Below are 21,381 nucleotides of genomic sequence, written 5' to 3'. Positions count from 1 at the left end.
TTTACAATCTATTTAGAAGTCCAAAGGTTTGAAAAGAGTGCTTGAAAGTTTCTGAACTCTGGCAAGTTGCCGAAATGTAATTACACAAAAGACAAAGGCTTGCTGAAAGCAGCTGTATTCAGAGAAGCAGCACCTGAGTGCTAGAGTTCCCAGCATAGCCAGTTCTGAGAGCTGGGGCTGTTTTATCACAGTCTCCTTCCAAACCTGGTTTCTTCCTCCAATGTGCACGTGCCATCCCACAGATGTAGGGTGTACTGCAAGACGCATCTTTCTCAGCAGTGGCATCTTAAGAGATTTTTTTTTCTGTGGTTTGGCTGCTGTGGGGTACTTAAAGGAGCGAAAAAGTATACATCTTGGAAGTGCCTACTGCAAAGGTCTCTCTAGATCTTCTAGTTGAGCAAGAGCCTTGATTTATTTTTCTTCCCTCTCCTTTCTCTAGTGGGAAAAGCTGTTTTACTAATGGAGTGTCCAGCTGTGTAACAATTCTTGTGCGAAATGTTTTTGCAGTGAACTAATGAACATTCAGTTCAATTTCTAATCTCAGTTTCAGCAAGCCAAATAAAATCATGTCACCAGTAACTTTCATTAATGTGCTAATTTGCTTACTCTACTTACTGGTAATGTAGAGGGCCGAGATAACCTTTAGTTGTTGTTAGGCCTGCAACTGGAGACTTTGAAACCTGTAAAGTTGTTATAAGCCTTCTTCCAGAAGGAACCTGCAGATAGCTACACTAAATACCTAGAAGGGGAGAAGTAGGAGTAAAACAAATAAGTAAAAAGTTCTTATTTTCCCTACTTCTGCTTCTAGGTTCACAACCCCCCGTCTAAGTGCTGGAGGATAAAATCAGAACTTGTTGAGATACCCTAGGTTGTTCATAAGTCTGTTTCCTCCTGAAAATGTGCTGATGAGCTATGGCCACCTAACTCTCCTAAGGGTTTGAGCTGTCCAGTGAGAGGAGGGCACAGGGAAGGAAGGCTGAACTGTCCTAAGGGAAGAATTTTAGCAGCTGTTAAACTACCTGAGAATGTCTGAGCTAAGTTTGTTGCCCTGCTGTTGATATCTTGGTTACTTAAGCCAGTCCTCTGGGACTGCAACTTGTTTTATTTCTGTGTTCAAGAGAGACTGGAAGAAACATCTGTTCACAAGTATATAAAATCATAACTAATGTGTTAGTTGTGTTGGAATAACGGCAACAGCATTTGGTTGTCACGATTCCTTTTCCTTTCCAAAGGATTTACCTGCAGGCAGTTGTTACTACTTGCCACATCAACAACAACTTCATGTCTGGGCCCTTGTTAAGGAAAAAGTGGCCAAGATTTTTGCTGCCATCTACCCATTATAAGAAAGTTTCAAAACGTATAGTGGGATATAACTGTTCTTGTCTCCAGTAGTGATCTTGACCCTGCCTGCAGATAGATCTGTTGATATGTTGGTAGGCTGCTGGATAGCTCCATCCTGCACTGCAGGAAATGGCTGTTTCTTTTGAGCTGTGCATTCACAACTGAAAAAACTGAATTTATAAAGTAGGATCTCTGAAAAGTGGCATCTTAACAGGGATACAAAATTCTGATTGCTGTGGTTGCAGACTTGAGCTTTTGGAGTAAAATTCTCCTATTGTATAGTTAAAATCTTATTGTAAGGATTGGGAATAAAAGAAATATTGTACCTCTTTTACTCAACTAGCTGACGACACTTGGCTGTCAGCACATCCAGGCATGCTAATGTTCCAACATATACACCCACTCTTTTAACTGAGTAAGCAACAACAAATGATATCATACCCTTCTGCCTGCTGGGTTTAGAGCCATCACATGCTGAAAAGGCAAGTGGCTTGAGGTCTCACTTATTAGGCCTAAGGAGTAATATAGTTGGGCTGTCTGCTGTGAATTAATAGTATGTTACCTTCATGTCTGGACCTTTCCATTATAGCTGTGCCAGGATCTGCTACCAGATTTTGCATGTACTCTGGTTCTGAACAGTATAACTTGGTGCATTTAGTTGTATCGTTTTGCAGCTAGCTCTCCCCATTTCTTTCTCAGATTAAAACTTCCATGAGTATTCTTTCTCATTCCCTCTGGGCTCTATACAACTGTGCCCTTGCTTGTTTCTCTTGTTTCTCTTCCTAAACATCTCTTTTTATATGTGTCATTTTTCTGAAAACCTTCCTCTCCTTTTGTATTGTTTTTTCATTCATATCTCTCTTTTCTCCATCAGTCTCCATCAGCAAAACAATGCAAACAGGAAAAGAAAAATGTCTTGCAGGCTATGGTTTGGGATGAGAAGATCTGAAATGCCATTTCCAGCTTTGTCACAGTCGTCTAGCGGGTCCTTAAGCAAGCTACTTTCCCTCACCCTGTATACAGTTCACTCTAAAGCAGAGAGCTGCAGCACTTTGTGATGAATACTTTCAATTTACAACCATAATTGAGGGAGCCCTTTCCTCTAATTTTGGCATGTTTTGATCAGGCATATGATTTATTTATTTTTTTAATATCTTGGGACAATGGCTGTGCTTTCCTCTGTATTGTACAGTGTTGGTGCCTGAATAAGGCTTCAAAAATATGAAATAATATATTTGTCCATAATGTTCACAGAAAGAGTATTCCTAATTCCAGGACTCAAAAACCACAAGTATGACTTAATATTAATGTGACCGTTTGTACTTCTGTTAATTAAGTTGCATTTTCTTCTGGTTAGGAGGACTAGAAATGGTGTTATGCATTTTAACTCTCAACGCATGAAAAAAAAATCCATTTATTTGTATGTCGTTGAGAGACAGGGCATTAAGAAAAAAAAAGAGCAAATATTGTGAGACTTATCTGAAAAATTGAACTCTTTTAATTTTTATTTATTTATTTATTTTTGCTAGTGTTGCATGACTTTTTAATCTCGTTTAACTCTAGTATGATCCTCTCAAATGAAACCCTTTTCTATACTGTGAAGGATAAAAAAGTGATTTAAACTAGTTATAAATCAGGAGATGATTTTAAAATTGCATACCAAGGGGGCTCCCAATTGCCACTGGATTTTGTCTGTTGCGGAGATGCTACCTATGGAGAGGGTCTGCTGTGATGAAAGATAAACTTGGATCTTTTCATTAACTGTCTGCTGTGGGAGAGAGTTAAGCTGCTGTCCCAAGTGAATATCTTTAATGATCTCTCTGGAGTGTTTAAAAGCTTTGTCCCACTTGCAAGATGCAGAGTGAAATGCACAAAATCCAGCTTTAAGGCAATCCTGTCATTGTACCTTTGGTATATAATGTTTGTATTTGCATTTCTATTGTTCTTGCATGTTGAGCTTCACTGTGCCCAAAGGAGAGCTTCTTACACTTCAGAGAAACCTTTATTTTTTTAATTGAAAATAAAAGTTTACTATAACAATGAGCATTAGCCCAAAGTGCTTAGAATGCAAATTTGAGAAATTTGTTCTAAAATACAAGAATGGGAAAATCAAATTGGCTATTCATCATAATGGCCAGCATTTATTGTCAAAATGGAATGTAGAAACGTTCCCTTTTCAGCACTAGTGCAAGCGTTGTTTAGTGAAGCATCAATCTGCTTTTCATGAAAACTAAAATAGATTTTATACATCCAAAACAGTCAAGTTTCAGTAACCTAGAAATGAAAATCTTGAAACTTCTGTTAAGGAGGATTTTTTGTTGTTATTGTGGCTTCAGGGAAAACTATGGTGAGAATAGCAATGAAGTCCCAAATGCACTAAAAAGAAGGGCATCTTCTGGTCAGATAAACAACAGTTAACTCTTGGCCAGCCATTTGCCAATGGATTGGTCTCAAAACTTTAAGTGGCTCTTGGACATCCCTTGCTGGGATCCTTCAGAATGAATTGGACTTTTACAAACCCCTAATTCCTGTAATTAAGTTTCAGTGGGTGGTTTTTGCAAATAGGCTTCTCTAGAGAACAGATGGATATAAGCTGTAATAAAGTTTAGAGATTTGGTTTCATGAAATGTAACTGCCAGTGTTTTTTCTTGTGACCATTCCAGCTGGCCCCTGAACATTGACATTGGTTCAGCTTTCTAACGTTCTTTTCTTTTGACTTTATCTCCACAGTTTTAACAGTGTTCGTCAAGGAACACACGTTTTGTTCCGTGAATTCAGCTTTGTCCAAGCTACCCCTCATAACAGGGCATCTTTTCTTCGGACCTTTTGGAGATGTTTCCGAACAGTGGGGAAAAATGGAGGTGAGTTTTCCAGCATCTGTTTCTGTCCTGTTACTTTGGCACCAAAATTGTTAGCTAGTCTATAAATGCAGTACAAATACTGACATTGCACACCACCTTCTAATGTGCTATTGTTATTAATAGGGAGACACCATCACAGGAGCTTACGGAATATCTAAAAATGCTCACAGCATAAACTGGCATAGGAGCACCTTGTTGTCAGTGCTCCTTCCAGTACAGAACAGCATGTCAGGCACCAACAGTTCAAAGAGAGGGTATTTGTGGGCCTGTGCATGGGGATGAAAAGGAAAAAAACATGCTGGGAGGTCAGCCGATGTGATTGGGGGTAGCAGACCTGGAGATGGTTAGAATTTGGGATGTGAAGTATGATGGGAACAGGTGCTGAGAACATAAGGCAGCTGAGGTACCAAGTGTTTTGTCTGGGAGCTATGGAGGAGGCAAAGCATATAGTGGTGTCTGGCTGCAGGTGATGGATGCTGGCAACCCAGCTGTGCCTGAGCCAGTCCTGGCATATCTCCTAGATGATACTGCAGGACACTGATGGCCATGGAAGGGGGAACACTGACAACAGTGTGGCCTCTTTCCCAACCCCACCCACAAGGAAAAGGCTCCTATGTCAAAAAAAAAGCTATTTAGCGCAGTACTATTTTGTTTAACTATTCTTATGCTGCAATCTTATACTGCATGTTAGGTATTGGATAACCGGCCAGAACTCAAAATAAACTCATGTAACTACATGCAACTAAAATTATGTTTTGTTTTAGTTTTTAATTAGTATTCTAAGTAAATATACTGGATATTGCTGTACAAATGTGAGTTTTAAAGTGTTTTTTACTTGACTGTGAGCCTCATTGTTTCAGGCTATTCAGGCTCACCTCTTGTTGCAGGGAAAATTAAAACCTTTCTCTAAATACAGATAAATCCTGGCCTTCTGGCCAAGCTTTGCAAGACTTCTGCTCATGATGAACAGAGTTTCAAAAACTATGAATAGGACGATGACTTTTTTTGACATTTTCTGCCCTGGCACTATCATTTTAGATCCTTGGAAATTAGAGCATCCTAGTTAGGCATGACAAAATCCATAATTTGCCACTGAAGTGACTGGATATGCTCTCTGCAAAATCTTCTTGTCAGTAAGTGGTATGTTGTTATGTTCTAAATCAGTTATATTGGTTCAGGACTAGTATTTTTGAAATTTCAGGTAAACTATAATGTACTAATCTAACCAGCATGCAGTGAAGATGTGATTTGAGATCAGATCATAGGAAAAATATCACGTGGCTTCCTAGAACACATTTCTGTGTGACAGTTCAGAAACAACACTGAAGAAGTTATCCACCAAAACTGCAGCTGTCACTGGCGAACAACGTTGACAAATTGAGAAGAAGCTATCTGATGGAAAGTGCTCACTGCTGCACTTTCAATGTAAATTCTCATCTGGCTTTGTCTTCTCTTATCTAGCGTCTCACTTCAGACAGATGATGAAACACCTGGATTTGTCGCAAAGAGCCAGGAAGTTTTGGCTACATAATGTCTTCCTTCTCTTTTATTTTTAGTGGTTTTGTGTGAATATGAAACAGGTCATGGAAGAAAATGTGATCACCAAGGTATTTTGAAGGGCAAGGGGGAGCATAGGAACAAAAGCTCAGGTGGATGTTGCTATACTCTGGTTGTGGACTTAAAAGAGTTCAAGACACATTTTTCTGACCTTAAAGTCCCTGTCTATACACTTCTTAGTCTGAGCAAATATGATTGTTTACCTGTGTATTTATAAATTATTTATATATGATTTCCTTTTACGTTAAGTAGAGGTGGAAATCCATCACTTTAGAGAACTTGCTGTCAACATTTTCAGCCACTTTGTCCTATTTCTCTTGTTCTCTGGCAGAATCACAGAATAATTGGGGTTGGAAGGGACCCCTGGAGATCATCTGATCCAATGCTTCTGCTCAAGCAGGGTCAGCTAGCGCAGGTTGCCCAGGACTGTGTCCAGTTGGATTTTGAATATCTCCAAGGATGGAGACTTCACAACCTCTCTGGGCAACCTGTTTCAATGTTCAGCCACCCTCACAGTAAAGAAGTGTTTTCTTGTTTTCAAGTGGAAAATTACATGCTAGAACCTTATTTTATACATTTCAGTTGTATTTGCTATGGAATTCTTGTCCCTGATACATCACAAGACAAGCATTAAGTTCCTGCTGGAACTTCTCCTTTATTTGTCTGGAATAAAAATATTTCTGCTACACTTGTGCATAAGAGAACTGAGAACATTCAGCGATCTCTCAGGCACTAAACTCAATTTACCAAGAAGAAGATGCTACCTAACCTGTGCAACACAGTGGGTGAAAGATGGTCATATACCACTCTTGAGCACAGGCTAGACCTGCATTACTTTCCTTGAAACACATTGCTTTTGGATGAACATGGGAAGGACTCGAGCTTTACAACAAATGGCAGAAACCAGAAGCAAGATTATTAGCAATCTGAATTACAGCATTAGTCTTCTGATGATAGGAAACAATTAAGCTAACTGATGCTGAAAGCAAGTGAGACTTTTGACTTGGAGTTTTCTTTTGAAGAGTGGCTGGTGGTGCATCTTCTAATCTGGATCATTGCAGAAATTAGTTTTGTTGTCTTCCTGAGCACTGCAGTTAAATACAAGACCACATGTATGTATGGGGGGAGGGGAACAGTTGTACAAGCATGCGTGGAATCATAACTCTATTTACAGAGAGAGTCAGTGGCTACAGCATCTCATTTTATGACAATACAATTTTGATAATTTAAACCTAGTACTGCGTGCAAGAGATGTGTTAGTCCTGTAGGAAATTCTGTTTATGGTTATCCTATACCTTGCAGTAGATCATACAACAAAGAACCTGCTGATTCTGGAATTAGAAGCAGTATAGCTCCAGTTAACATTGATACACTGCTTTTGAGACCTCAGTTCTCTGCATTCGGTGTACCATGTCATGTAAATGGAGAATTGTTCGTGAAACTCGCATTTTATTTCAACAGAATTTCTGTGTGCAGAAAAGGAGAAAAATATACCCAGTTTACCTTTATACCAAGATTCTGCTCTTCTGGTCCAGTTTGCTCTCCAGGTTTCTCTCTGGGCAGGGATTGCTGTGTGCTCGAGTGTTCTGTCTTTGACTTGTGTCTGCATAGAACTGTCAAGCCATTTTTCACCTTGCTTCATCAAAAGTATTATATTCACTGACATCTTCTTCTTCTTCCAGACTTCTATGTCCCCCATGTTATCTGTGCTTTTTTTTTTTAATTGCTTTGCCAGAAAAGTGTTTGTTGCCAGTCATCCCTCTCATTTCCTCTGTTTCATTCCAGATTTGAATTTTTGTCTTAAAAATGAGTGCTGGCTGTTTCTTAGCTCTTTCCATATGTGGAGGGTATCCCTGACAAACTGTATACATGCCAGCTCTGTGAGGATATAGATCAACATAATAAATGAGTACTTACATCAAAGCTTGCACCCTGGCTTGGCGAAGCAAGGGAGAATAAGATTAAAGATGATAAGACAATGCAATTCTCAAGCTTATGCAAACTCAAAAATAATCCTTTTCACTTTTGAGTATTTATTTGGGGTTTTAGAAAAGTAGCCTATATCTCTAGTACCTCACAAATGATTGAATTGATTGCTTAATCTGGCTGCTAGTTGTTCCTGCTCAACAGAGAGAAATTCTCCTTATGGTATTTACAGCTTTATTTGTCCGTCTTAAGACAGACATGCCTTGACTTGGAAGATGCACCTTATTCAACCAGACGCATCTAACCATGAGTTCTTGAAGCTCCAGTAAGAGAGAAATCTCTTTTTGATTAGAAGTAATGATCGTGTGTAATGATCAGTGTCTATGCAGACCTGTATATACATGAATTTAAGTGCACTAAAATTATTGTTTCGCTTGGGAGATTGCTGTAAATATCATGTTCCTACTTAATTCCTTACCCTCTTGAATTATTGGAATGTAATTTCTTCATGGGGAAGTGCAGCAGCTTTTATATTACATTTTTCTGTGTTAGCCCTGCTATACCTCATGGTTTCTGGTTACATTGCCCTTCATATCTCCTTTTGTTTGGAGACTAGATTTTTTCCCCCCCTTTTCTCTCCAAGCAGCAAGTAGAAATGGCTAGCAGCAATGATGTGATAGTAACATAACACAATTCCTCAAAAAGTAAAGAAAAGTAAACAGAAAAAATCAAAGAGTATTTCTGTTTGGTGATATACTGGATGTGTTTTTGTACAGGATTTCCCACTGTTTTTAAAACTTAGCGAGGTGCAGAGTTCTACGTACAAGTATGCATAAGCATATCTAGGATTCCACGCATTGGAAAAAAAAATACAGTTGGGTTTATTTTAGAATGTGATCCAGTGTCAAGAAACTGGGGGGGACTTCACAAGATTTCTTCTCTCCTTGAAACACTTATCAGTGACATGCAACATCCAGAGGGGACAGCTAGCTTGTATGCTGAGAAACACAGAGCATGAGAATGCTCTGCTATCAGCTGATTTCTCCCAGAGGAAGGCAAACTGACCCCCAGTCTTGTCTTCCCTCTGCTTATGCTTGAATTGACCTCTTGGAATCTAGCTGACCTGCTCCTTTGAGTTGTCTGTTCCTCAGGACTCTTTAATTAAAATTGTGCTCTCTCAGTTTAAACAGCCCCTGCAGAGTTCTGCTGCGAAGCTTCATAAGGTCAACACATGCCGCTCCCAACCCCTATGGCTTTCATGTCTTGTCGGTTCTCTGTTTTTAATTAGAAAGATTTTTCCTTAAATGCTTTCCAGGCAATTAGAGAAATTTTGCACTGAGAAACTTGTTCCAGACCTAATGTATTGAGAAGTGAACAGAAAGCTCAATCAAGACCATTGACACCTTTTTTTTCCTAGAGTCCCAGCTTTCTTTGGTGATTCAGCAGCTTTTTTTTTTTTTTTTTTTTTTTTTTTTTTTTTTTTGCCTCAATTTAAAATTGCCTCTGGCAAAAGTAGTTACTGTCTGATTCCTTGTATGTAGTCCTGGAAAGGTTTGACACCAGGTACAGGGTCTTATCCTTCCAGTCAGGGATGACTGGTTGCTTCAGATGCACACAGCACTGAAGCACAAAACTGCTGCAGGAAGTATGTGGGAATGTAGTGATTGGGGATCCTTTTTGCAGACTCTCCTATGGCCCCTTCAGACAAAAAGTACTGTTACTTCTCCTACTGAAATAAAATCTTCTCATAAACTTACATTATTCCTTTCAAATTTGTCACTTTGTGTAATGGCTGCCTCTTGGCTTTTGCACTTCAGTTAGGAAGTTGGAAGCCTGGCTACCTTTTGAGCTTCCGGAAGGAAGACATGCCACAACCAAGCACAGCGTCTCCATCAGGGACTGAGAAGGGTGGTATATGGTCTCTGGCTAGTTCTTGGTTAGCCAGGAAGGCTAGAGTGTTTACAAAAACTAAGGAAGTGTCCTCTCTGTAGGATTTGTGTAATCTGGAGATTCAGAAGAGCTAGAAGGACCGTTGCTCTCTCAGCCTTTCTGCCGACAATGTTATTTTAATGCACTTCACTGACATGATTACTTTCTTAAGATCACAAAAGCCCTTCCATTGCTTTTGTAATTTTAGCACTTCCATATATAATTCCTTATATTAAATTTGTTCCTCTCTCTTTTTATTTTTTTCTTTTTTCATGTCTTTTTTTATCTGTTTTTTTCCTCTCTCTCTTTTTTTTGTCTCTGTCTTTTTATTTCATTCATAATAAAGTTGTTACGCTATCTGTAGTTTAGTCAATCTGTGTTAGTGAGATACATGTAACAACATAGTGAAGATTACAGCAAATGTCAGAACCTTCTGCCCTCTCCCTTTTTCTTGTTAAAACCAAATCAAATTTTTGTATAATGTTATAGTAGGAAGGTTTTTATTGCTCAGTAAGGTCTCATGGTATGTCCTAAAGATTATTAAGCTGTGAATTTTAATACAGCGTTCTCTGGAAGCTCATTTAAAGGCTTGATCTCCAGACTTTGTGCACTTCATAGTTGCATTGCCTACAATTATAGCTGTTACTATTTATGATTCATTGATGTAACTGCATCTGGAACCACTGATGACTGGATAATCAGGACAAAGGGTTTCTGAAGCTGAGGAGAAGTAGGCAGGGGATTACACTACAGGAATGGGAAGGCGTATCTACAAATATTGTGAGTAAGCTAAAACATCTGCATTCCATAGGTATAGTAATCCTGTGTAGAAATAGTATGTGCATGGATCACTGATCAGGTCTTCACCCAGCCTCTCCCTGAATTTAGTTTATACCTTTCTATCTATGCAGCTTGTGAAATTAAATGTAGTATATTAGAAGTCATCCTTATCTAATCCATTTTTTCTTTGTTCCCAGTATTGCATTTTTTTAACTATATCTCTGAAAATGCACCAGCTCATCTTGATTTCCAAGCATTTTTTCATTTTCATTTTCATTCATAACTTTGTATTCTAGATGTGTATCTTCCTAAATACACTATTTTGGGAGAAACAGTAAGCTTTTTTGTTTGTTTTCTAGTGTTTTCTGGCTATTTTGTGTCTCTTTCTGACAGTTCTTCACTGGTTGTGTCATTGGCAAATTTAATTGATTTGCTCTTTACGTTTTGTCCCAGTTAGAGTAAAACATTTAAATGATCTTATACAAACAGTGATCATTGTTGCACTCTACTAAGTAATTATCCAAAATTCAACTGGTAATTATTATTGCCATTTGTTTTGCAGTCTTTTGGCAAGTTGCCCATCCATATGACAACATTCTTATTCAAACCAACTGAAATGGATTATTTTTTCAATTAGGTTACTTAAGACTCCTTTTTAGATTCCAATATGGGCCTGGAGAATTAGTAATCCAAAATGCAGGGAAGTTCCTTGTAATAAAATTAGTTCTAAATTGTGTGATTAGGCCTAGAATTCTGAAAGCTCCATGTTTCTTACATTAAATGGACTTGGCCTGGCCATTCGCTCACTTGCACGGAGTCCTGTGAGGTGACCTGCATGCTACTTATGCATAGGTGATCATCCAGTAGAAGGTATTTGAAGCATTAATTTCATTAACTAATCTGTCTTATGATGTTTCTGGTCTACTCTTCAGCAGCAGAGATTCTACAGGAAAAGGAGGTAGAGAAGGAAAATTTAAAATTTTGTTTTCTCTTGATTCCTTATACTGTGACTTTCTGCAAAGAGGTTATAAGAGAATCTGTGTCTGAGAATAAGAGCCGCTGTGAAGCCCCAGTCTGCTTTCAACCCACCTTTTGGATCTTAACCTGTCCTGAGATTTGAAAGTGTCTGAATTGAAGAAAGAATTACCTTCATCCCTTCTCATTGAACCTTAAAACATATTTCTCCCCCTGCTGTTGGTTTCTAGTGTATGTCTATGCTGTGTAGTCCAATGTTTATATAGCTCTCCCAAGCTAGGCTCTGAGTTGATGTTTCCATATGGCACAATTCAGCACTGTCTCAAGATAGTAGCTTGGGACCTGGAAGTTGCATAGCTATATTTTTGTGGCAGCTGTCTGAGGCTAGTTGATCTGTCTTAGAAGGTCAGTTGACATAGGAGGAGTGTTGTCATTGCAAGTCTGTGTAGCTCTTTGCTCTAGAATAAACTCTGGCATCTCTGTGTTGTGCTGTGGTGAGCAGTGTAGCTACAGTATGAAAAAGAGAAGTATGAAGGGAGAATGTATGTTCCAGTGCAGTGTAAATAGAAGAATAAGGACCCTCCTTCATACAAACATATTTAGTTTTTCAAAGTGGCCTAGGTGTTAGATATCATAAGTGAAGGGCATTTCTACCCTGTTCCTATCTCTCTTTCTCTCTCTCTCTCTCTCTTTTTTTTTTTTAATTAGTGTCACTATGCACTAAGATTTTCTCCACTTGCATGGAAAAATCTCTGAACCAGCCTTCTTTGTGTCTTCATAGTCCCAGTTGCCTTTTATAGCTTCTCACTGTGGTTTTCTTGTTAGCTGTAGTTTCTGTCACCATAAACTTACCTCCCGCCTTTCTCAAGCTAACCACATTGATTTACCTAATGTGCTGCTGACTGTAGATTCTGCAGTCTCCTACCTCTTGGGTCAAGCAGACCTGATCTATATCTAAAAACTTTGCCTATTTGATTATGAATATGGACAACTACAATCTCTGCCCTCCCTGTTCTTCCCCTCCATCAACTAATTATATTCACCAAAACTTTAAATGCAGTTATTTTGATAAAGTAAGTTTACTAGTGTCATTTACTTCTTTTGGGGGAACTGATTTTTCGCCATGGTGCTAGAGGGACTCTTTTTTGACATAAGCTGAATCTCTACCTCTATAACTGTATCACCAAACTCTCAAGGTAACTGATGCTTACAACCTCATAATCTCTCTGGAAGTTCCTACTCAGCACTTCATTTTGAGGTCTTTGCCTGCTTGCAAGATGCCCCTGTTTGACTAAAGGTGTGATATCAAATTAGTTTAGCCAACCAGTGCAGCTGTGCTTAATTGTAGACATTCTTATACAAGTTTAAAGTTGTCTTACCTCAGTAAACTTCTGTAAGTCTGGTTTAAATCAATACTGTTATGAATAAAGTTGTATATGATTTAAAAGATTATTGTATTATGCTCTGTTATGCATCCTTCAAGAATCCTAGATGAGTATCAGGAGGAATGATCTGCATGATTAGTACTTTGATATGCTACTACTACTGTGTAAAGTGGGGATAAGGTAGTACTGTGGAAATCCTGTAATCAACAAATGAGTTATGAAATATCTTTGGTAATATTTATAGACTAAGTTGGCTCCATTCTGAATTTCTATCACAAGGACAAGATTCTGATAATGTACGCTCTGACTTTATATCCTTAGTAAGCTGAGCTGAGAGTGATTTGCCTTCCATGCTCTTGCTAATCAAGATCCTCATCCCCTCTGGTGAGCACAATCACTCCATTTTATGGATTGCAAAATAAATGTGGAAAAGTTAAATGACTTGTTCTATGTTACACTTTTACCTAAATAAAATTGCCCTTTAATGTCTTCCTTTCTTGGGGAAATGGAATTGTATGGAATATTGCTTAGTTCAGTGAAGTAGGTTTTCTTCTTACAGATAGCTGAAAAATATTAGAGCTATCTAGATTTTTGCTGGCAATGGGAAAGAAACATTGTAGGTTTTCCCTAATGCTGTTGATCACTATAAAATAACTGACCTGGCTAGTCAAAGAGGTAGAGGGAAAATTGCTGTCAGCTTCTTGTGTAATCTTTGTTAGACTAATAATGCTTTTTAACCTAGAGAACTTTAATTTCAGCTGTAATATATTATTTAAGATTAGCTAATTCAGTGACAATTTTACAAGGTGAAGTATTCCCCACTTTAATAAAAGGTCAGGATACTAGCTCTGCCTACAAATAAATCAGTACTTCTTTGGTTTTCCTTGATCACTTTTATTTCATGATTAAAGAAAAGAGAAACTGATTTTTTTAATATAAGTTACAAAAACAGAGCCCTAAAAATAAATAACGGCTCTGTTATGTGTCCTTCTCGCATGCAGTCTAACAGCAGAGTAGAAATATACTCTAAGGATACCAGCCTGTAGCTGACATTTGCAAAACAGTCTTTTGCTACCCAAGAAGCAGTCTTCTGCTTCATTTCTGACTGCTGCTAAGGATACTCAACAGCACGTTTGGTCTGCTGGAAACCCTTTTCCTGATTTTGTTAGTATGTGCTTTAAGTACTATCTAGAGAAGGATGTTCTGTGTTAGTTCTAGTGCGTACAGAACTACTTGTTAAATCTTGTCTTCTCTGGGGTTTCCCTGGATTCAAGTCTAGCCCCAAATACAGTCAAAATTTAGATCAGCTGATTTAATAAACTGCTATAGATTCCTCAGTAGAACTTGTGTAATATTTGCTATGGAGAAAAGAGCCTAGTATTTGTTAAGAAGCAAAAGCATCAAGGGGGGCTGGAGCTAGAGTGTAAGGAGCTGAGTACATAGTAAACCTAAAGGAAAACAAACAGCTGAAAAGAAATGTCTTTTTTTTTTTTTTTTTTCTGTTGGAAAGGACAGGTATGTGGTGTTCCAAAGTTTTAAAAGTGTTCATTTTCAGAGGGAGGAGAGAGATCAAGAAAGGTGATATTCTTCTGAGTGGAATTTCAATTCCTCCCCTTTTGTTCCATTGCCCCATAGGATAAACTTTCCTTCTGAACTATGTTCACCCCCTCCTCTTCACCTCTTTACCTCCTCACTCTTTTATTATTTGGGATAATCTTACCACCCTTTTTCTGAGTTTATCTGTGTTTATTCTGATCATGCGTTTCTCAAATATTTGTTTCCTGCTAGTTTGTTATCTGCTTGTCTGTTACTACTTTTATTTTCTTCCTACCTTTCCAGCCAGAATTAACCTATTGCAGAATAGCCCAGAATAACTTCTATGTTATCTGAAAGGAAGTCAAGCACACAGTACTTTTGGTGTGATGCTGTCTGTGCACCACTAACTTATACCAGACTCAAAGATTTTCTTCTTTCTCATCCCCACTCTCCATGCTCTCAATATCTATTTCTTCATTTCTGCCGGGAGTGGCAGAAGGATTGCTATGCTGTGTGAAATTGCGATGCAAAACACATACTAGCCAACATGATTAGGATAATGAACAGTTAATACTGCAGCTTCTTCCTGAAATAGTTTTAATTTTTCTGTCTACTCTGATTGGAAGTTTCTTTTCTCAAACCCATAAAACAATTGAGCTAGTGTAATTGTCCTTAAGGCAGTGCAAAGTGTTCTGTGGCTTGCTTTTGTGTCAGACAGAATCTCAAATGTGACGCACTGATTTCAGAATGATGATTAATGATGATGTTTTTCTGTACCTGCTGTCTGAGGATCTCCAAGTATTTTAGAGATGTTAAGGAATGAAGCTTCCCAAACCTCTCGTCAATACCATTTTCACTTTACATCTACATGAAGTGAAACAGGGAAATGAAATGACAGCTGAAGTTCACATAGTCAGAAGTAAAATTAAGATCTCTGGCCTCCTGGTTTTACTAATTATATTTGGTACACTGAAATTATATTTGCTTTATAGATACAGGCTTCTTTTACTGTGAGACAAGGAGGAAAAAACCTGTGTTACTGTAATATTGTTTAGATAACTTGCTTTAAGAAACTGTCTTCTCTTTTTTTCCTTTCTAAAAATGTGAGTGATCATTGCCTCATTCAGAATAGTAGATTGTTATGCATGACCTATATAGGGTGAAGTGATGTATTTTTAGTACTTTCACATTATAACCTCTTGACAATTTGTTTTACTAGACAAAGTCTTTAGAACAAGATAGAAGTCAGATTAGCTAACATATGTCAGCAAACTCATCACCTCTATTGTAGAACCACATTATTAGTACCACTCTTATAATAACCCTTCCCTCTTTGGAAAAAAAAAACAATTACATATGTGTGTATTAGTAATATATACCTTCTCTGAAAGTACCTTGGCTCACATGCATTCTGGTGATTAACTTTAGCACTTTAAAAAGCAAATTCCCCTATTATAATAGTTCCTAGCTTCTAACACAAAATTGGTGAGAGATTTTCCCTTTTGAAGGAGCTCAGAATAGAAACTACTTTATATGCTTGAATGTCTTCTTTATTCATCTTCCTTCATTGTAAATTCAGAGTATTTTCCTTTTATACAAATGTTGCTATCTTCTGTTGTTTCTCCCTAGCTTCAAAGTACTAACAAGTAGTCTTGTTCAAGCATGTCGTTCTTCAAGGGATCACCTTATAAAATATTGTACTGTTCTTTCTCCTTAGGTCCAGTTGGCTAAGTGTGTTGCACATAATGTCTAGTGAAAGTTTTCCTAAGCACATCAGTTCTGTGGAGGGCCATCTTCTGAGTTCTTCTGTTTAAATCAGAATGCAGAAGCCTAGAATCTGATCTGGCCATGTGATGCCTCACTGCTTATCTGGAAATACAGGTTTAAAGCTGAGCTTTGGATCTCAGACCCAGTGAAGTGGGATTTTTGACATCTGCTCTAAAGAGGCTACTGTACTGGGAACTGGAGTATATGTACCAATGTAGCTAGAGTCAAAGCTAAAGAATAGCTGCTAGAGCTGCCTTTTTGAACTAAAGCAAGAACGCATATAATAAAAAAGGACGTAGCTGGGTGAATAGGGCTCTTAATGTAATAGCCCTGGCATAAGCTGTATGAGGAAGATTTGCCTGAAGGTCAACTGGAAGAAAGAGAAAACCTTTGAAAAGTTGGACTTCATGCACAGAATGTGTAGAGGAATTTAGGTTGGAAGGGACCTTGGAGGTCACCTAGTTGGCCTTCTCTGCATAGGTCCAGCCAGCCCAGGTTGCCCAGGGCTCTCCCCAGTCCAGTTCTGCCCATCTCCAAGGCTGGGAATTCCTTAGCGCTCTCGGAGCAACCTGTCGCACTGGCTGACTACTCTGGTTGTGTAAACCATTTTTTCCTAATATCTGATCAAACTTTCCCTGCTGCAACTTGAGTCCATTGCCTCTTGTCCTATCAAAATACAAATTTAATGCCCAAACTAGAAAGCTAGTACTTATAGGCTTCTACAGTCAACGGAGAGTGGCTAAGCCATAGGGCAGTTCTGAACAGGTAAGCTGGTATCCTGCCATCGGATAAATCACTTTCTGGGAATCTTTCTCTATATCAGAAGTTTAGGTAGAGTGGCCTTTTCACTGAGGACACAAGTTTGGTCCCTGAAGTTAGGCAATATAAACATTACCCTTCCAGTCTGTGTTTCATATGTGTGCCATTTTCCAGAGGAATGCACTAAGCCTTTAGCTTCATCAAAAAGACACATTTTGCTATGTTATTTCACTTTAGTTTTGTACTCCCTAATCTGTAATGCTCATGAATAAACCTTTAGGAAAGGGTTAATTGATCATGAAGCTTTACTTCCCCTTATAAATCTTCTGCAACTTTCGTATCTAAAATATCCCCTAAGCAAAGGAAAGACAGTGAATACTCTATTAAATCATATTAGACTAGTTAAGAAAAAAAAAATCAAGTTTATAATCTCTTGAAGTATTTCCTTTGGAATCCTAGCTAAGAGATCCTGCAAATCTAACGTTATAGGAAAAAAAAGTCTACTAAAATGTTGTTTATCTGTTTCTCAAACAGTGAACACTGCCATCTTTAGCAGATGCAGCAATTAAACACAGTTACTAAGGGAAGCATCTTTATTTAGGATGTAATTTAGGTACTAAAAAAACTGTTCATTTTTTTTACCTTGACTTCCCCTGTCAGAAGAATGCATCTGCAACATCCTCCCATGCCAACGCACGCACATGTGTGCACGCGCGCACACACACACACAGTTTCTAAATTCTTGTGCAGTTGTCAAATAAATTAGAATTGCTCTTGTGTACTCCAAGTATTATTTCTGATAACAGGTATGGTTTAGGTGCATATAAAATGAATCCATAGGCAAATAGCTGACACCGAATTATGTCACGAGTTTTTTGTTGACATGAAGTGGAAGGTGTAAGCAATTTCCTCCCTCCCCTCTTTCTTCATTGTACTTATCTGGCAGAACATATGTGGGACAAGCAAAGAAATAGAAACTGGCACCTCCTGAATCCTAGTCCTGTTAATCTGTATCTTGGGCAAATCACTTAATCACAAGGTACCTTGGTTTTCCTATTTATAACCTGGAGTTCCTCCTGTTGAGTTGAATTAGATAGTCTTTGGATATGAAAGTTTTGGCTGGGTAGGTAAAATTGAGACTATTTAGATATCTATATGGATAACTTTGACAGAATTAAGGCCTTAATAAACTCTCGTTTTTTTGTTAAACAGTTCATTTTAGACAGAGACACATGTAAACTTTCATCCAGCTTCCTTCCAATAGAATAATTTAATTCTTTAAATACACAAAAAGGAGGAGAACAGTTTAAGCATTTGAAATGTAAAAACTTTAATATTACTCTTCCTTCATTTCTTTCCCACCACCCCCAGTTCAGACTTGGAAGTTTTTTCCTATGGGAATATTTCTACCTTTTAACAGTTCTTTGAGTGATATTAAAAACAGATCTTGAAGAGGGAAGGAAAGACTTTTTGATAGTCAAAATTGGATTTCAAGAGCTATGTCTATTCATGTGAAAACTAACCAAACCTGCAGAGAGGAAATATAAAAGTGAAGGCTCTGTTTGTTGTGGTTTGGTTGCTGAAAAGGGTCACACACAATATACACAATCATCTGGAACTTTTTCAGACCTGGCATGCCTTCAGCAGAACTGAGGTGGACCGTTGGTTTTAGCCAGCTAGTTGAAATTTGTTGCCTTGCCTTGACACCTTTCTTACTCTCTTTTTTATTTGAGCCTTTGATAAATGTTTATTAAAAAAAAATTGGTCTTGGTCAAATACATCTGATATTTAATTTGTGTGTATTTTTATGATTCTATTTCTGATTGGTACAAGAGGAACACTTAAAAGGCAAAAAATCAGATTGTGAAAGTGAGATTGTAAAAGCAAATCAGTCTTCTTAATTACCCTTCTTTCTTTTCTGAACAATTTTTATGTAATGTGCATATAGATAAGACAATCTTTACTTTTTAATCACTTTGACTACTCTGCAGGGCACAGACCTCAAAATTCAATCACCTCTAAGGAATGGTTGTAAGGTATTTTGAGAAGAGGCTTAGGTAAGTTGTTAAATTAATCCTGTATTTTAAACAGCTTCAAAATACTGGATATTTGCTTACTACTAAATTAATTCACCTCAGAAGATCAGTTGTTTGACTTGTGAGTTCATTTGTAGGCAACATAACAAAGGAATTTACATAAATCCTAAAGTTACACAGCAGTGATCAATTTGAAACCAGTGTAGCGATTACCTGTAGAGAAGTCTGAATCCTCAGGGAGTTTGCTGAATCATCTAACATGCTCCTTGCAACCTAGTCAGCGTGCGTGGAGCATCACTTCTCAAGTCATACCCAGAAGTTGTTCTAAAATATTGTTTTCAGACTGTAGTAGCTTTTTGAGGATATACAAGCAAAAATAAGTAAATCTGCAAAGAAATGGCTTATATCTCTGCAGAAGAGACAATTTAAAATAATTATCAGGGAAATTTCTTCAAAGCATTGAGTTCTTAAGTTACTGAAGTATCCAGGAGTGACTTTAGTTATACTCTTATGAAACCTTGCTCAGATAACTTTGGACTTTAAATGGCTTCAAGGTAAGTTTAGATATTATTTTCCTTGAGGCCTGAGGAAAAATTATTTTTGTAGTTGCCTTCTGTGATGGTTTTGAGGACAAAAAAAAAAAAAAAAACTAGCAAAAGCAACAAACAAAATTGTTTGAGTAATAATTGTAAGTGAAAACAACAAACAGAAAAAAAGTTTAGCCTTAACGTCTTTGATTGGCTCACATCTCTTGTAATTGGCATTGCAACACTTAACTCCTTGGGACTTTGATGCAATGGGAGTGGCATGTAAACTTCTTGATTTTTCTGCACAAGTGTTTATTTCTCCTTTGTTAACTGAGGAATCAGCCATATATATGCAGTGTGGTGTTCCCCTTCAACCCTAGTGAAATTTTTTAGAAGTTATTTTTAACTTGGATCACGTTACTAAACATATTTATAACACAGCCCCTCAAAAAATTGAATTGGCAAACTGAAAGAGCAGTGAACTGTGAGAGGGGAGCAGGTGGAGGTGAGAAATTGTTGGGTTTGTGACCAAAGAAATATATCCTGTAGTCTATCCTCAGTCTATAAATTGAAATCTACCTGATGAAATAGGTACACTTATGTTCTACTGAATACTATATGTGTTTGAGCTTATTCTTGTTAGAATTATAAATATGGTCACTCACAATTCTCTGCTAAACTCTTTTACACAACAACAACAAAAACCTATTTGTATTAAATTTTATATCTTCCTATAGTCCTGATGTCCATGTACCTTAATATAAAAGCAAGCAACAAATGCAAATGTGATTGTAACGGATAACTTTAAAAATATTATCCAATTATTTTAATCAACATATTCCACCTCTCCTTGCCATGATAGTTGTTAATTAGAACTAATTCTGGCTTGCAATTCCCTTCCCTGGCCTAGGATAAATAGCTTTTGATGGACATCTAAACTATAATTAGCTTGTTCATTTTAATGATGAGTATAGCAGAAAGGGAGGAAGTTTGGGCATAAGTGGCGGTGAACGTTATTGTCTAATTTACAATTCTGAAATGAAAACTAATAAATTGGTGAGGGCGGAACCCTTGTGTAGTGCTTCACAGGCTGAACTTTGGGGGGCCTATCAATATGAATGAGCTATCATTTTTTAGATTCTTTCTACTAAAACCACCAGAAGATGAACAGTGCATATGTGTACTTCTCTTGAGTCTTGACAGTGGATCAGACTCAACTGGATGAGTTCGATGACTTGGAGATCAACTGGATGATTTTTTTGCAAAATTCAGTTTGGGCTGAACTACCTCAGATTCCGCCAGTGTTAATATCTTAAAATGCTCAGCAACTTTCAAATTTGTTGCCTAGTTTGTTCTCTCGTCTGCTCATGTGTAACTAAGTTACTTTTTTCCAGGCATGATAGTGAACAGGAGAGGTCCTGCTGGATACTGTATTCTGCAGTTTTAGCCTGGTGTGGAAGTTACTTCTCCAAGAAATCATTTGATTCTCTTCTTTTTTTACTGTTTTAGGATATGACTTTTGTATTTGAATGCTAAAAAAAGCCTAGGGACAATTAGGACTTAAGGACAGTTTAATTGTTTTTAAACTTAAGTTTGTATGCACTTTGTTGCATACAAAGGTTGTCTGTGCACATGCTGAACAGATATATTCTGATAGAGAAACAGTTTGCAATGCCCTTGCTTCCAGGTAGTGCCAGGTGATTTGGAGAGGGCCGAAAGCACCATCCAGGATTGACAGGAGCTTGGAAGACAACAAATGGAAGGCATGCTCCTTCCTTGTTTTTGAAGGAGTTTTAAAATTCTGAAAGACTTTAAGTTTTTGCTTGTTGAGAAGCAAAGTCTCAGTCCCAGCGTGTTCCACCTGAGTGACAGGTCAACTTGAAGAAGCTGCCCTGTAAGTATATTATCTATGTAGGCTTTGTCTAGCATGCAGATGAAGTGTTGCACTAGAGATATTTTCCTTGTGTTGGGGTGGGGGTAAGCATGGTATATTGCATTATTT

The 21,381-nt window shown here is 37.8% G+C and overlaps 1 protein-coding gene across 1 annotated transcript in view; it reads left to right on the top strand.

Annotated features, from left to right (window-relative positions):
• CSTPP1 (centriolar satellite-associated tubulin polyglutamylase complex regulator 1) overlaps positions 1–21,381 on the top strand; it is a 90,104-nt gene that overhangs the window by 24,527 nt on the left and 44,196 nt on the right. The window contains exon 3 of the mRNA XM_067296384.1: positions 4,072–4,202. Coding sequence (XP_067152485.1) covers positions 4,072–4,202 — 131 coding nt within the window. The remainder of the gene's footprint in view (positions 1–4,071; positions 4,203–21,381) is intronic.

This window comes from Apteryx mantelli, chromosome 4 (genome assembly GCF_036417845.1).
Source record: "Apteryx mantelli isolate bAptMan1 chromosome 4, bAptMan1.hap1, whole genome shotgun sequence".
Classification (NCBI taxonomy): domain Eukaryota; kingdom Metazoa; phylum Chordata; class Aves; order Apterygiformes; family Apterygidae; genus Apteryx; species Apteryx mantelli.
The sequence above is the reverse complement of the archived record's forward strand: the minus strand, read 5'-3'. Positions and strand labels throughout refer to the sequence as shown.